The 13,453-nt window shown below is 53.0% G+C and overlaps 2 protein-coding genes across 27 annotated transcripts in view; both read left to right on the top strand.

The window, feature by feature from the left end:
- ZNF775 (zinc finger protein 775) overlaps positions 1-13,453 on the top strand; it is a 67,861-nt gene that overhangs the window by 32,831 nt on the left and 21,577 nt on the right. The gene's annotated exons all lie outside the window — the stretch shown is intronic.
- Positions 5,213-10,427, top strand: REPIN1 (replication initiator 1). 26 transcript variants are annotated; one of them, XM_065542762.1, is made up of 4 exons: positions 5,213-5,425; positions 6,061-6,258; positions 7,148-7,292; positions 7,636-10,427. In XM_065542762.1, the coding sequence occupies exon 4, from the start codon at positions 7,650-7,652 to the stop codon at positions 9,351-9,353; it is 1,704 nt and encodes a 567-aa protein (XP_065398834.1). In that variant the 5' UTR covers positions 5,213-5,425; positions 6,061-6,258; positions 7,148-7,292; positions 7,636-7,649; the 3' UTR covers positions 9,354-10,427. The 26 variants fall into 26 exon arrangements, with proteins under 26 accessions (XP_065398834.1, XP_065398837.1, XP_073892430.1 ...); XM_065542765.1 differs by having other exon boundaries at positions 7,639-10,427; XM_074036329.1 differs by having other exon boundaries at positions 5,213-5,405; positions 7,102-7,292; positions 7,639-10,427.

Below are 13,453 nucleotides of genomic sequence, written 5' to 3' on the forward strand. Positions count from 1 at the left end.
ATAATGAGGCCGGGCACCTGGCACAGTGGTAGATGGTGGGCACTGATTAAATATTTGTTGCATGTATGAGCAAGTCCTGTAGGGGGAACTGGAACTGTATGTCTGCAAGAAGTGGGTGCAGTTTTCCATCTTCCAGATACAGAGCTGCTTCTAAACAATCTTGGGTGTCTTCATAGAGGATTTCTGGAGACACTGTTCCTGTCACCCCCTGGCATGCCAGCCCACTTTGCATCTAATCCGATAATGGGAGCCAGGCGCTGTTGGAGGGGAAAATGGATCCTCCCAGGGGCCCTATCAATATTCGCTGTCCAGTGGGCCCTTCCTGTCCAGCCCTTTCTCTAGCTAGATTGTCAAAAGCTGAGACCGTCTCCACTGGGCTAGGCCACTGGGCCATTTGGCTGGTTGCTGGGCCATCCTCTAAGACATTTTGAAGGGTGAAGTCTCAGATACCAAGGCCTTAAGCTTCCAGCTGGCATAAAGGCTCAGGAATCCCTCCACAACTCCTTCGCTACTCATTTTCTTTCTGCAGAGCGAAAGCACAGTCATACTTAGTTTCCTCTGGCTATGCCTAAAGAGGAAGTTACAGCAGGTGGTTAACTCCTGACTGGGAGGAGAGACATTTCCTCTAGTGGAGGCTGGGCAGAGAGAAGAAGGTTAGGGCCTTGTTTAAATGAAGAACTTTTCTGTTATGAAAGACCGATTACAGACAAGAAGTGAGTCTATGAAGGAATTCTCCTTCGCAGGCTCTTGCAGGAAGGTAGCAATCAAGTTGAATTTTAGGAATGGAGAAGCATTAGATGTCCAAACTCACTCATTAACCCCGGGGGATCCGACACTTACTCTGTGCCCAGGCCAGCACACATGCAACTTTAGTGGTTAACACTGAGGACAGAGGGGCACTGCTTGAGTTCAAATCAGCCACTATCCAGCTGAGTGGCCTTCGGTAAGTTCCTGAACATTTCAGAGTCTCGGTTGTTACATTTGTAAAATAAGGACCAGAAGAGTATTGCATAGGGTTGTTGAGTGGATTAAATAAGATATGTATGTGAGGAGTTTATCACCATGCCTGACACAAAGTAAAGCCTCCCAAAATGTTAACTATTAAATTACTAAGTATTTAGGTAAAAACTGGAGCATCTTCTTATTGCACTGTTGGTAGAAAAATTCATTCTTCCATAACTACTAAACTTTGCCTATATTCTACAATATGCTATGATGATATTTTCAGAACCCCCAAACTATGTGATATGACAAAGATTTTTTTTCATATTTGTGAATTTTATTTTGTAAAGTATAAAAGTCGGGCTGGGTGCAGTGGCTCACACCTGTAATTCCAGCACTTTGGGAGGCCGAGGTGGGCCGATCATCTGAGGTCAGGAGTTCAGGACTAGCCTGGCCAACATGGCGAAACCCCATCTCTACTAAAAATACAAAAATTAGCCAGGTGTGGTGGTGCGTGCCTGTAATCCCAGCTACTAGGGAGGCTGAGGCAGGAGAATCGCTTGAACCTGGGAGGCGGAGGTTGCAGTGAGCTGATACTGCGCATTGCACTCTAGCCTGGGTGACAGAGCTAGACACTGTCTAAAAAAAAAAAAAAGTTTAAAAGTTAAGTAGTTAATGTACAAATTAGTCAACTTAACTGGGATAGGTAAAATAAGACCTGAATGAATGGAGAGCCATGAATCTTAAAGACAATCAGGTTTTTAAAATATTGACAAGAAATTCTAAAGTTCACTTTGTTACAAAACTGAACTGAGGTCTACTTGCCCGGCGCATTAAGAGGAAACACCAACACTGAGGTTTTGCATCCGGAGAAAAGAGCACATTTATCCGCAGGGCACCAAGTGAGGAGAAGCGGGTCATAGGTAAGATCCGACCTCTTCAATGACTTACAAGCAAGGTGTTTTCTTTTTCCCCAGTCGGAGTCTAGCTCTGCTGCCCAGACTTGAGTGCAGTGGCACTATCTTGGCTCACTGCAACCTCCGCCTCTTGGGTTCAAGTGATTCTCCTGCCTCAGCCTCCCGAGGAGCTGGGATTACAGGTTCCTGCCACCATGTCCAGCTAATTTTTGTATTTTTAGTAGAGGCGGGGTTTCAATGTGTTGGCCAGGCTGGTCTCAAACTCCTGACCTTGTGATCTGCCCACTTCAGCCTCCCAAAGTGCTGTGATTAAAAGCATGAGCCACTGGGCACGGCCACAAGCAAGGGTTTTTAAAAGCAGGGGTAAATTTCAGGAAAGGAGAAGTTATGGGCAAAATTGTGAATCGATACATGGAGGTTATACACTGGTTTGGCCTCAAAGGGCAGGATATCTTGAAGGAGGAGCCTTAAAGGTCATATGTGAATTCAAAGACTCTGATTTGGGATAAGTTAAGGAAGCCAAGCTTTGTCTAAAACCTTGGGGTCAGCAGAAAGGAATGTTTAGGTTTGGCCCAACTTCCATCAGGATCCTCAGGAAGAAATTTAGAACAAAGAACAGCAGAGTTCAGTCCTCAGCTCCCTCTTCTCTGAGGTCTACAGGCCAGAGCATCCATTTGGGAGAGGGGTCCAGGTTTCTGAAGAGCAACTCATGGACATATATTAAGATGTTTAGTTTCTATAGGGAACCAAGTATTTTGTGACTCTAACTTCCTTGTTTTAAGCTACGGTTACCTTCTTGTTTACTAGGTTGCTAGCTGGGTGCCTGGAATTTCCCTTGAGGGAATTCAAGATTTTCCTTTATTTCCATGCTTGCCCCCTCCCCACTTCCTGCAGGCCTCTAAGAAGAGCGCAGGCTCCACCTCAGTTTGGAAGAATAAATGAAGTGATTCTAGCCAAGAAGTTATGAAGAATAAAAAAATCCAGAATCTGTGTGTAGGGGAAGTACTTGAACTACTAGCTACCAAAACTTATTTTCTGTGATAAAGCTACAAACATTAAATGTAGTTTTAGGTTGGGGGTAGCCTCTCTAAACACAACTCTAAGTTTTGGCACATTAAAACAAAACTTGCTCGCTGGTCACGGTGGCTCACGCCTGTAATCCTAGCACTTTGGGAGGCCCAGGCGGGCAGATCCCGAGGTCAAGAGATCGAGACCATCCTGGCTAACACGGTGAAACCCCGTCTCTAATAAAAATAGAAAAAACTATTGGGGTATGGTGGCGCGTGCCTGTAGTCCCAGCTACTCAAGGGGCTGAGGCAGGAGAAGGGTGTGAACCTGGGAGGCAGAGTTTGCAGTGAGCCGAGATCGTGCCATTGAATTCCAGCCTAGGAGACAGAGCGAGACTCTGTCTCAAAAAATAAATAAATGAATAAATAAAAATAAAATAAAAATAAAACAAAACTTTCTCATGCTTGCTTCGGCAGCACATAGACTAAAACAAAACTTTCTCACATCAACAACTGAAAAGGTAGGCCGGATGCAGTGGTTCACATCTGTAATCACAACACTTTGGGAGGCTGGGGCTGGAGGATCACTTGAGTCCAGGAGTTTGAGACCAGCCTGGGCAACACAGTGAGACCCCATCTCTACAAAAGAAAAACTTAAAATAAAATAATTAGCTGGATGTGGTGATGTGACCGTGTAGTGCCAGTTACTCAGAGGCTGAGGTGGGAGGATTGCTTGAGCTCAGGAAGTCCAGGCTTCAGTGAGCCATGATCGTGCCACTGCACTGCAGCTTGGGTGACAGAGTGAGACCCTGTCTCAAAAAAGAAAAAAAAGTTAACAAGTTAAAGTACAAATGGAGGAAATACGTCTGTAACAAACATGACAAGTCTTTAATACCTGTACTTTATGAGTGCCCCCCAAACAATAAACCAACTTCCCAACTTTTAAAATGGGCAAATAGAGAAGTGGGCAAATGGACATAAACAAATTCACAAAAAAGAAAATAAAACTGACAAAAAATAACCATGTGAAAAAACAATCCAGCTAACTAGTACTCTAAGAAATGCAAGTACAAAAGATGAGAAATAACCAAACTAATTTTTTTTTTAAAAGTCTGTGATGTCAGGTATATGGAAAATGGGCATTTCTCAGGGAAAACTAATAAGCTTTCCTGTAAGATAATTTAGAAAACATTTAAAAATATACTCCTTTTATAAAGCCATAATCATGTTTAAAAGAATAATAAAATGGAAGAAAATTCACAAGATCGTGTTAAGTGAAGAAGGCAGAATACATCTTTGCAAGGCATTATCCCAATTATGCCAGACATGCCATGGATAGACATAGAGAAAACACCGGAGACAACTTACCAAAATATTAAATATACTTGACTCTAGGAGGTAAAACTGAGTGTTTTATGTTCCCCTATTTCCTATTTATGCAATAGATTTAAAAAGTGTTTTTACGACTAATTATACAATTCAAAAATTGCCTGTGTTGAAAGCATGAAAGTACATGAAATTGTACTACCCTGGAAACCCCAGAAAGTGTTTAGTTTGGAAAGCCAGGGCCACCTGCTAGTGGGTGAGTCATGGGCACAGGCTCGCACCTGCCACCGCAGACGCCACACAGGCTGCTGCGCCTCTCCAAGCGAAATGCCCCACGTGTGCCAACGGCCACCTCGGCTGTCGTCCTGCGCCTGGCCCGCAGCCAGAGGAAGCCCAGCAACTTCTGCTCTTTCTTAATTTCTGGAAAACAGGGAAGAGAGGCCTTTTCAAAGTTCGCAGGATCGGGCCATTTTGTGCTCCACTTTGGAACAAATCGGAAGCTAGGGACTTCCAGATGCGCTACCGCCGTCCCGGGACGGGACCGCCGCTCCCGCAAGCGTCCGCACTGCGGCCGGGGTGCGCGGCCTGAGAAAGGCCCGGGGCACGACGCTCCGGGGGCGGCCAGAGCCCTCTTTGAAGTCTCCCGACGGGTTCCGAGCCTCTCATAAGCCAGCCAAGACCGACCAGCCCCGGTGACCACAGGCCAGCCACGCGGTCGCCCGGGGACGCGCGTGCTCCGCAGGGACAAAGGGTCGGGAAACTTGAGCTCCGGCCAGTCCCGGAGAGACCCGGGCTGGTGGTCGCCATGGCAACGGAATCGGGCCCTCCGAGATCCGCCGCCCTGGTGCAGCAGCGGCGGGGGTGACCCGGCCCGCTCTAGGTGGGGGCCCGCGCCCGGGCCCCGGCCGTCCCTCCCCGCCCCCAGGCCGCGGCCGCGGGAGCCGGCGACTGACCCTCGGCAGCTCCTGTAGTCACGTGGCGCTGGGAACCCGGCGGGGGGAGGTTGGGGACGGGCCTGGCAGTTGTGAACTCGAACCTGCCGCTGTCGCCGCGGCGGGGCGGGGAGCGGGAGTGGGCCGCGGAGGCCGGCCTTCGGGCTACATGGACGGGCGCCGCGCCCCTGCACAGCCCGCCGCAGAGGTACGACCCCGGCAGGGGCGCGGGGGGCACCGCGGGCCCGCGGGGGGCCGCTCCACCTGCGGGGCGCGTGACCGTGAGTGTGCGCGACCGTGTGTGAGTGCGCGGGGGGACGCTGCTGGATCTGCGGGGGTGGGGGAGCGCACCTGCGCACAGGCTCCGCGAGCTGCGCCGTGCGTGGGACCCGAAATGGCTCACTCGCAAGAACGGGACCTGTGTGCCCGGGAGCGTGGACGGAGGACACGCATCAGTACAAAAGGGCGGTGTGGGAGTTCTGCCACCCGCGGGCAGCCACGATGCGGAAGGGGATTCTGACTGAGTCCTGGTCACAGCAGCTGGCCCTGCGCAGCCCCATGGGAAATAGGCCTGGAATTCCTGTCGGGAGGAGGTTGAGGGAAGGGGAGCCAGCAGGGATTCCAGAGTTCCTGCCATAGGCCGGCCTTTGGCCATCAGGGAAAGCCCAGACTCTGGCCACAGAATGGAGAATTCGTTCTGTGACCTTAGCAGGGAAGGAAGTGATCCCCAAAGACAGCAGTGTGCTTCCTTGTTGAAGGGGCACATTCATTTATTAATCCAATGTCCATTAAGGTCACTCTGCCAGGCAGGGTGTGGGGCTTATGGCTGGTGCTTGTGGCTCTGTGGGGGGAGGGGTTGTGGCTGGTGAGGACACAAAGCTGACTGCCCTAGAGGAGCTCAGAGCCTCACTCCTGTTTTCTCTCCCCTCCCCACAGGTAAGGCTGGCCTCTCTGCAGTCAGAGGTCTGAGCTCTGCCATGGGGGTAGGGGTGTCTTTATTGCTGCAGTTTTCTCTGACACCTGGGGGCTACCGGAGTGTGGGCCGAAGCAGGCGCTGCAGCCGCGGAAGTATTCCCAGGAACATCCCCAAGAGGAGCTGGAAAAAGCCTCATCCCCAGCTCTGCAGTCTCCAGGGTAGAGTCTGTCCTTTGCTGTGCTCCCAAACCACTCCACAACTGGGGTGCACAGGCGTCCCCGTCCCTGCGGAAGGAAACGGCCCTTTCTTATATCCTGGGGTCTTCGCTGTGCACAGTCTGACACTGGGAATGAGTGACCTTTGTGTTCCCTGAGAAGAGAGTGGGCTCTAGGGAATTTAGAAGGATGTGTCTGGAGCTTGTGAGCAGGCACAGAAGGGCCCTTAGGAACCTAACTGCTTCCTTCCTCCTTCCGCGGAGGAGGCTCCTGTGCAGGAGTCTGGGCTCCCCTGAGCTGTGGAAGAGCTGAACACGGGGCAGCCCCTGGCGAGGCTGGGGCAGGACCGGGCAGGGGACCGAGATCGCAATCTCATCTTCCCTCCCCTTCTCTTGCCCCAGTAATCTCCAGCACCCCGAGGGAGGCAGAGCCAGTGATCAGACCCTGAAGGCAGCAGGCTGTGGGCGTTCCTTGGATTCAGGGAGAGCATTCCTTCCTGCAATGTCCTAATTTGTGTGGGTGGAAGAGGGCAGGCGGGCAGAATGTGGGCACAGTCTGGGCAGGCAGTGGTCTGGCGTTAGACTGGTGGGAGTAGCACCCAGGGCTCCACTTCTGTTCCCTGAGAAGGGCTGTTCTCACTTGTCCTCCAGCCTCCTGCAGAGACTGCAGTTAGTAATGCTGAAAGTGCCTCCCCTGTGGGGCTAGGAATGAAAGGCTATAGAAACTCTCTTCTCTGAGATCTTTGCAAACCCAGGCATTTTAGAGGAAAGAGCACTGGCCTGGAAGTTTAAAGACCTGTTCCCTAGTCTTGGTTCTGCTGTTGGCTTACTGTGTCACCTTGGGCAGGTCTCCTCATCTTTGATGCCTCACAGTTGCTTCATCTGTCAAACAGGAAGCTCAGTGTCTGCTTGTCCAGCTTCACAGAGTTGCTGTGCAGCTCAGATGTGGCACAGAAAATAGCAGACACAGGGAGAGGGCAGCAGGAAAGCGCTTGGAAAAGCATAAGGCACTGTAGGGAGCAGTGGCCACGTTTTCTGGTGAGTCCTGTGGCAGGAATGTTTGTGCATTCAGCACTGGAGCATTTACTCCCTGTCTGACACTGGGGTAGCTGCCATGAGGGGGATTCTAGTATCAGAGTCCCTCCCTTCTGGAAGTTTCCAAGGCAATAAAGACATAAGACAAACATCCTTGAAATGTTATCTAAAAACCCAAGATTGAAATAATACGTATCACACAAGGAAACAGGAGAGTAGTCTAGCTCCGTGTCCAGGGCTCTAGGGGTTCATAGATGGCAGCTCCTGTCCGGGGCTGAGGTTGGGAGGGGAAAAACAGGGGCAGGGTAAGTTGGTCTCTGGAGTGACTGTGCTTTTCCACCCTCAGCAGAGGAAGAACTGATGCTGGAACGTCGTTGCAGGGGCCCCCTGGCCATGGGCCCGGCCCAGGCCCGACTCCTTTCTGGGCCCTCCCAGGAGTCACCTCAGACTCTGGAGAAGGAGCCCCGCAGGCTGAGGCAACAAGGCACGTCAGTGGCCCAGTCCGGTGCCCAAGCCCCAGGCAGGGCCCATCGCTGTGCCCACTGTCGAAGGCACTTCTCTGGCTGGGTGGCTCTGTGGCTTCACGCCCGCCGCTGCCAGGCCCGGCTGCCCTTGCCCTGCCCTGAGTGTGGCAGTCGCTTTCGCCATGCCCCCTTCTTAGCACTGCACCGCCAGGTCCATGCTGCTGCCACCCCAGACCTGGGATTCGCCTGCCACCTCTGTGGGCAGAGCTTCCGAGGCTGGGTGGCCCTCGTTCTGCATCTGCGGGCCCATTCTGCTGCAAAGCGGCCCGTCGCTTGTCCTAAATGCGAGAGACGCTTCTGGCGACGAAAGCAGCTTCGAGCTCATCTGCGGAGGTGCCACCCTCCCGCCCCGGAGGCCCGGCCCTTCATATGCGGCAACTGTGGCCGGAGCTTTGCCCAGTGGGACCAGCTAGTTGCCCACAAGCGGGTGCACGTAGCCGAGGCCCTGGAGGAGGCCGCAGCCAAGGCTCTGGGGCCCCGGCCCAGGGGCCGCCCCGCGGTGACCGCCCCCCGGCCCGGTGGGGATGCCGTCGACCGCCCCTTCCAGTGTGCTTGCTGTGGCAAGCGCTTCCGGCACAAGCCCAACTTGATCGCCCACCGCCGCGTGCACACGGGCGAGCGACCTCACCAGTGCCCCGAGTGCGGGAAGCGCTTCACCAATAAGCCCTACCTGACTTCCCACCGGCGCATCCACACTGGCGAGAAGCCCTACCCGTGCAAAGAGTGCGGCCGCCGCTTCCGGCACAAACCCAACCTGCTGTCTCACAGCAAGATTCACAAGCGATCCGAGGGGTCGGCCCAAGCCATCCCCGGCCCGGGGAGCCCCCAGCCGCCAGCCGGCCCCCAGGAGTCCGCGGCCGAGCCCACCCCGGCGGCACCGCTGAAACCGGCCCAGCAGCCGCCGCCGGGGGCCCCGCCAGAGCCCCCGCAGGACCGGGCCGAAGCGCCCCCCTCCCTCTACTGCTGCGACGACTGCGGCAGGAGCTTCCGGCTGGAGCGCTTCCTGCGGGCCCACCAGCGGCAGCACACCGGGGAGCGGCCCTTCACCTGCGCCGAGTGCGGGAAGAACTTCGGCAAGAAGACGCACCTGGTGGCGCACTCGCGCGTGCACTCCGGTGAGCGGCCCTTCGCCTGCGAGGAGTGCGGCCGCCGCTTCTCCCAGGGTAGCCATCTGGCTGCGCACCGGCGCGACCACGCCCCCGACCGGCCCTTCGTATGTCCCGACTGCGGCAAGGCCTTCCGCCACAAGCCCTACCTGGCGGCGCACCGGCGCATCCACACCGGCGAGAAGCCCTACGTCTGCCCCGACTGCGGCAAAGCCTTCAGCCAGAAGTCCAACCTGGTGTCGCACCGGCGCATCCACACGGGCGAGCGGCCCTACGCCTGCCCCGACTGCGACCGCAGCTTCAGCCAGAAGTCCAACCTCATCACTCACCGCAAGAGCCACATCCGGGACGGCGCCTTCTGCTGTGCCATCTGTGGCCAGACCTTCGATGACGAGGAGAGACTCCTGGCCCACCAGAAGAAGCACGATGTCTGAGACGGTGGGCGGGGCGGTGTTGGCTGAGAGAGGGCTGGGGTCCTTCGTGGTGGGAGTCGCAGTGGCCTGGGGGTGCCTGTCTGGTGCTGGAGTAGGGGACAATGGGAATCCCAGAGGGGACAGAAGACGCGGGGAGTGATCTGGGTGGGCCCTGTTAGCGAGAGAGGTCAACCCCGGTGGCTAGGGAACCCACTTCCAAGTGCAGGGACGCCAGCCTCCAGCTGGTGTGTGCTGAGGTTCCATCCTGACTGCCCTGTGCCCTGGAAAAGTAGCAATAGCATCTGCCCCTTAGAGCCCTCTGGCTAGAGGAGCCACCAGTGGAAAGGAAAACCTTCCATCCTCTGGTGTTAACGCCTTAATGTCCCTGTCTTTTACTGTAAGTTACTTCAGATCATTTTTGGAAGTAGGCGAGGTACAGTCCTGTAAATGAATGCTCTGGGCTAGATACAGCTTGGAGAACCTGCTGGCCTTGTTAGACAGCACTTGGGCCTTTGCCAGCAGCAAGAGGTGAAGCCGAGCCATTCTAACCTCTCCTTTCCCCTCCCACCTGCCCCCTGCATAGGCTCCCAGACTTGGAGAGACCCATCTGCTGTTAGCACTTCCATCCTCTTCCTTCCCAAAGAGCAGACCTCCAGGGCGTTTACTCCTTGGTCTGTCTCGCTTGATCTGTCGCCCCTCCCAGCACTGAGAGCCTCCGCTGGCTGTCAGCAGCACTGTGTCCAGGCCCTGAACACCGCAGCCCCTCCTTTGCTCCTTCCAGAGCTCAGCATGTCATGGCAAGGACGGCCCCATTGGTGATGGAGGGCCAGCTGAGGGGAAGTTACCGGCGAGTTTCCTTTTCACCATTTCTAGCATATGGACACCTGGCCTCTGCTTGAGCACTTAGGTGACAGGAACTTCCCCACCTCCTGAGGCCCTGGATGATTCTAATTGTTAGAAATCCTTCCTTATAATGAATGAATTCTGCTTTCCTATAATTTCTACCTATTGGGCCTTGTTCTGTTCTCTGGAACTAAACAGAACAACCATTTATCCCCCCTTTTCAAACTAGAGAATAAAGATTTGGTTTTAGAACTAGTGTCTGGGGAGTCTTCCTTTTTCCTGGGGAGCTGCGACATGTCAGGAGGAGCAGCATGCTTTCCTCCCTAGAAGGCCAGGGTGGGTGGAGGAGTACTGTGGGTGGGGCTCTGGCCACAGGCCACATGCCCAGCTTGTTGAGCTCTGGCACCCGGCCTCAGTTCTTCCCTGAGCATACCCAGGCAGTTGGGCTAATTCTCTGGGTGGTGGGCCGAGGCTCCGGAGAACTGTGGTGGGTGGAATGCTCTCAGCTTGGTCCCAAGATTTATGTTCTTGGTCACTTGCCCTCCTAGGTGGGCCCAGTGACGCCGAATCTTTCTCACCACCTGGGCCTTTATGAAACTCCAGCAAGCGCTATGAGCTCTTTTGAGGGGTGCTGGGTGTTAACAGACTTTGGTTATACCTGGACTCTGCCTCCAGTAGCCCTTCAGAGGCTGGACAGACGAAGGAGCCTCTGGGAGGGGAGGTGGTTCCCAGCAGCTAAGACAGCACTCAGCTTCCACACTCCACACACCCGGGGTTCAGCCTTCTTTGAGGTTGTTGTCAAACCCAGCCTGGGTCCACTTGCCCAGTGTTTGCAAAGCCTAACACTGACAGTGAGATTTGCAGCCAGAGAAAGTAAGGCGTTTATTGTAGAGCACCAGGCGAGGAGAATGGACAGCTAAGGCTCAAACTCTCTGATGGCTTATAAGCAAGAGTTTTTAAGGCAGGATTGGGGAGGTTTCAAAGTGAGTTAGAGGCTGAGGAATTTCTGGAACTTCCTTATCCATTTTCTGGTTCCAGTCTGTCTGAAGTCTACGTGCTGGGATTGTCACGTGGTGACATTGGTGGGGGTCCTGGCTCCTGAAAAACAACTCAAGATATATGTCAAGATATTATCTTTAGGCTGGGCATGGTGGCTCATGCCTGTAATCCCAGCACTTTGGGAGGCTGAGGCGGGTGGATCACCTGAGGTCAGGAGTTCAAGACCAGCGTGGCCAACATGGTGAAACCCCGTCTCTACTAAAAGTACAAAATTAGCCGGGTGTGGTGACAGGCCCCTGTAGTCCCAGCTACTAGGGAGGCTGAGGCAGGAGAATTGCTTGAACCCGGGAGGCGGAGGTTGCCGTGAGCCGAGATGGTGCCACTGCACTCCAGGCTGGGCAAGAGAGTAAGACCTTGTCTCAAAAAAAAAAAAAACCAAAAAAAACCACACACACCAAAAAACAAACAAAACAAAACAAAAAGGTGTTATCTTTAGTTTCTTTGAGGAAGCTAACATTCTGTGACTATTACTCGAGTGACTGTTGTTTAAGCTATTATTACTTTCTTGCTTAGTGGGTTATTTATTTACTTCCCGAATTCCTGGCTGCAGGGCTAGCTAGGTGCCTGGAATTTCCCTTGAATGGGCTCACATTTTTCTTTATTCTCATGCTTTTCAAGTGATGGGCAGAACCCAGCAGGCTCCTAGGAGGGGTCTCTGAGGCTGGGCACGGTGGCTCACGCCTGTAATCCCAGCACTTTGGGAGGCCAAGGCAAGTGGATCACCCGAGGTCAGGAGTTTGAGACCAGCCTGACCAACATGGAGAAACCCTGTCTCTACTAAAAATACAAAATTAGCGGGGCGCGGTGGTGCATGCCTGTAGTCCCAGCTACTCAGGAGACTGAGGCAAGAGAATCACTTGAACCCCAGAGGCAGAGGTTGCAGTGAGCTGAGATTGCGCCATCGCACTCCAGCCTGGGCAACAACTCTGCCTCAAAAAAAAAAAAAAAAGAAAGAAAGAAAAAAAGAGGGTCTCTGCTCCATCTCAAGGTCAGGTCAGACTTTTCAGGTGTCAGTTGCTAGGTAGGAAAGGGGGGCTGATTTGGTTCTGTCCTACAGTGCCTCCCTGGCCAGCCTGTTGTAGGACTCCCGGTTTCTGTGAGCAGTCACCCTGTATGCATCCCTGAATTGGTGGTTTCATACAAATTTGAGTACCTGTTTTTACCAGGCATTAATAGGTTCTTTTCTTGCCTGTGTTAGTAATTTCTGCATATATCTCCAGCATTTAGCACAGAGCACATAAGAATAACCACAACTTGTTGACGTGAGTGGCACCTGGTGAAGTTTACCTAAATTATCTCATGAGTCCTTGTGTGGGAGGTAGTCTTCTTTTATATAGGAAAACATTTGTCCGCAGTCATATAACTGGTAATCACCAGAGGCAGATTCAAATTCAAGTCTGTCTGACTCCTGAAACCTGTGCTCTTGACAACTGCTGTGTACTTAGTGGATGAATGCTGTGTGCTGCTGTTTTTGGTTAAGATAAGTATTAAATGCCAACTGTGTGGGTGGGGCTTAAAGTGTGTAGGATGGAAAGAACAGCTTCAAAGCTCCATATTGGTTTATGGGGTCACTTAAAAACCTGTGTAATTGATGGCAAATTATCTGTCAAAGCCTGGAAACAGAGGGTGTGGTCTCAAGAAAGCCCCAGTCACATTTTTTCTCTTTGAGGGAACACAGGGTTTCCAGGGAAGGGGAGATGGCCAGGAAAGAGTAGGCCGATGTCTGGAAATGATGGGCAGGGAGCAGGGGCAGGTCCTTGGGTTGGCATCTAGGTTAGTATTGGAGGCATTAGGGACAAGGATGAGGGTGAGAAGGGATCTAACCAGGGGTCCTAACCTTTTGAAAAATCCCGTTTAAAGGAAATAGTCTAGGATATGGGGAAAGTGGGGTGTGGGTGTCCTCAGTGCTTCGCTGCCCACTGCTGCTTGTGGGGTTGGGAAAGAGGTCCACAGGACAGAAAGGTCACACAAGTGGCCTTGAGGGGACTGGTAAAGCAGGAATAGAGTCAAATTGTGCATGGTTCCTTCCTGAGTTCCTTGATGGGTGGCCCAGTGGTTCTCAAGCCCTTGCTCTGCCTGGTTCATCACCATAGCAGTCACTGGGGAGGACTGCCTGGGTTGTAGGGGTCTGCTGGCAGGAGCTGCCCTCCTCTTCTGAAGAATCCACAGTTTTTGTTTTCTTCTACAATTACAAAAGCATTAAATTATCTTTAAAAATA

Source organism: Macaca fascicularis, chromosome 3 (genome assembly GCF_037993035.2).
Source record: "Macaca fascicularis isolate 582-1 chromosome 3, T2T-MFA8v1.1".
Classification (NCBI taxonomy): Eukaryota; Metazoa; Chordata; class Mammalia; order Primates; family Cercopithecidae; genus Macaca; species Macaca fascicularis.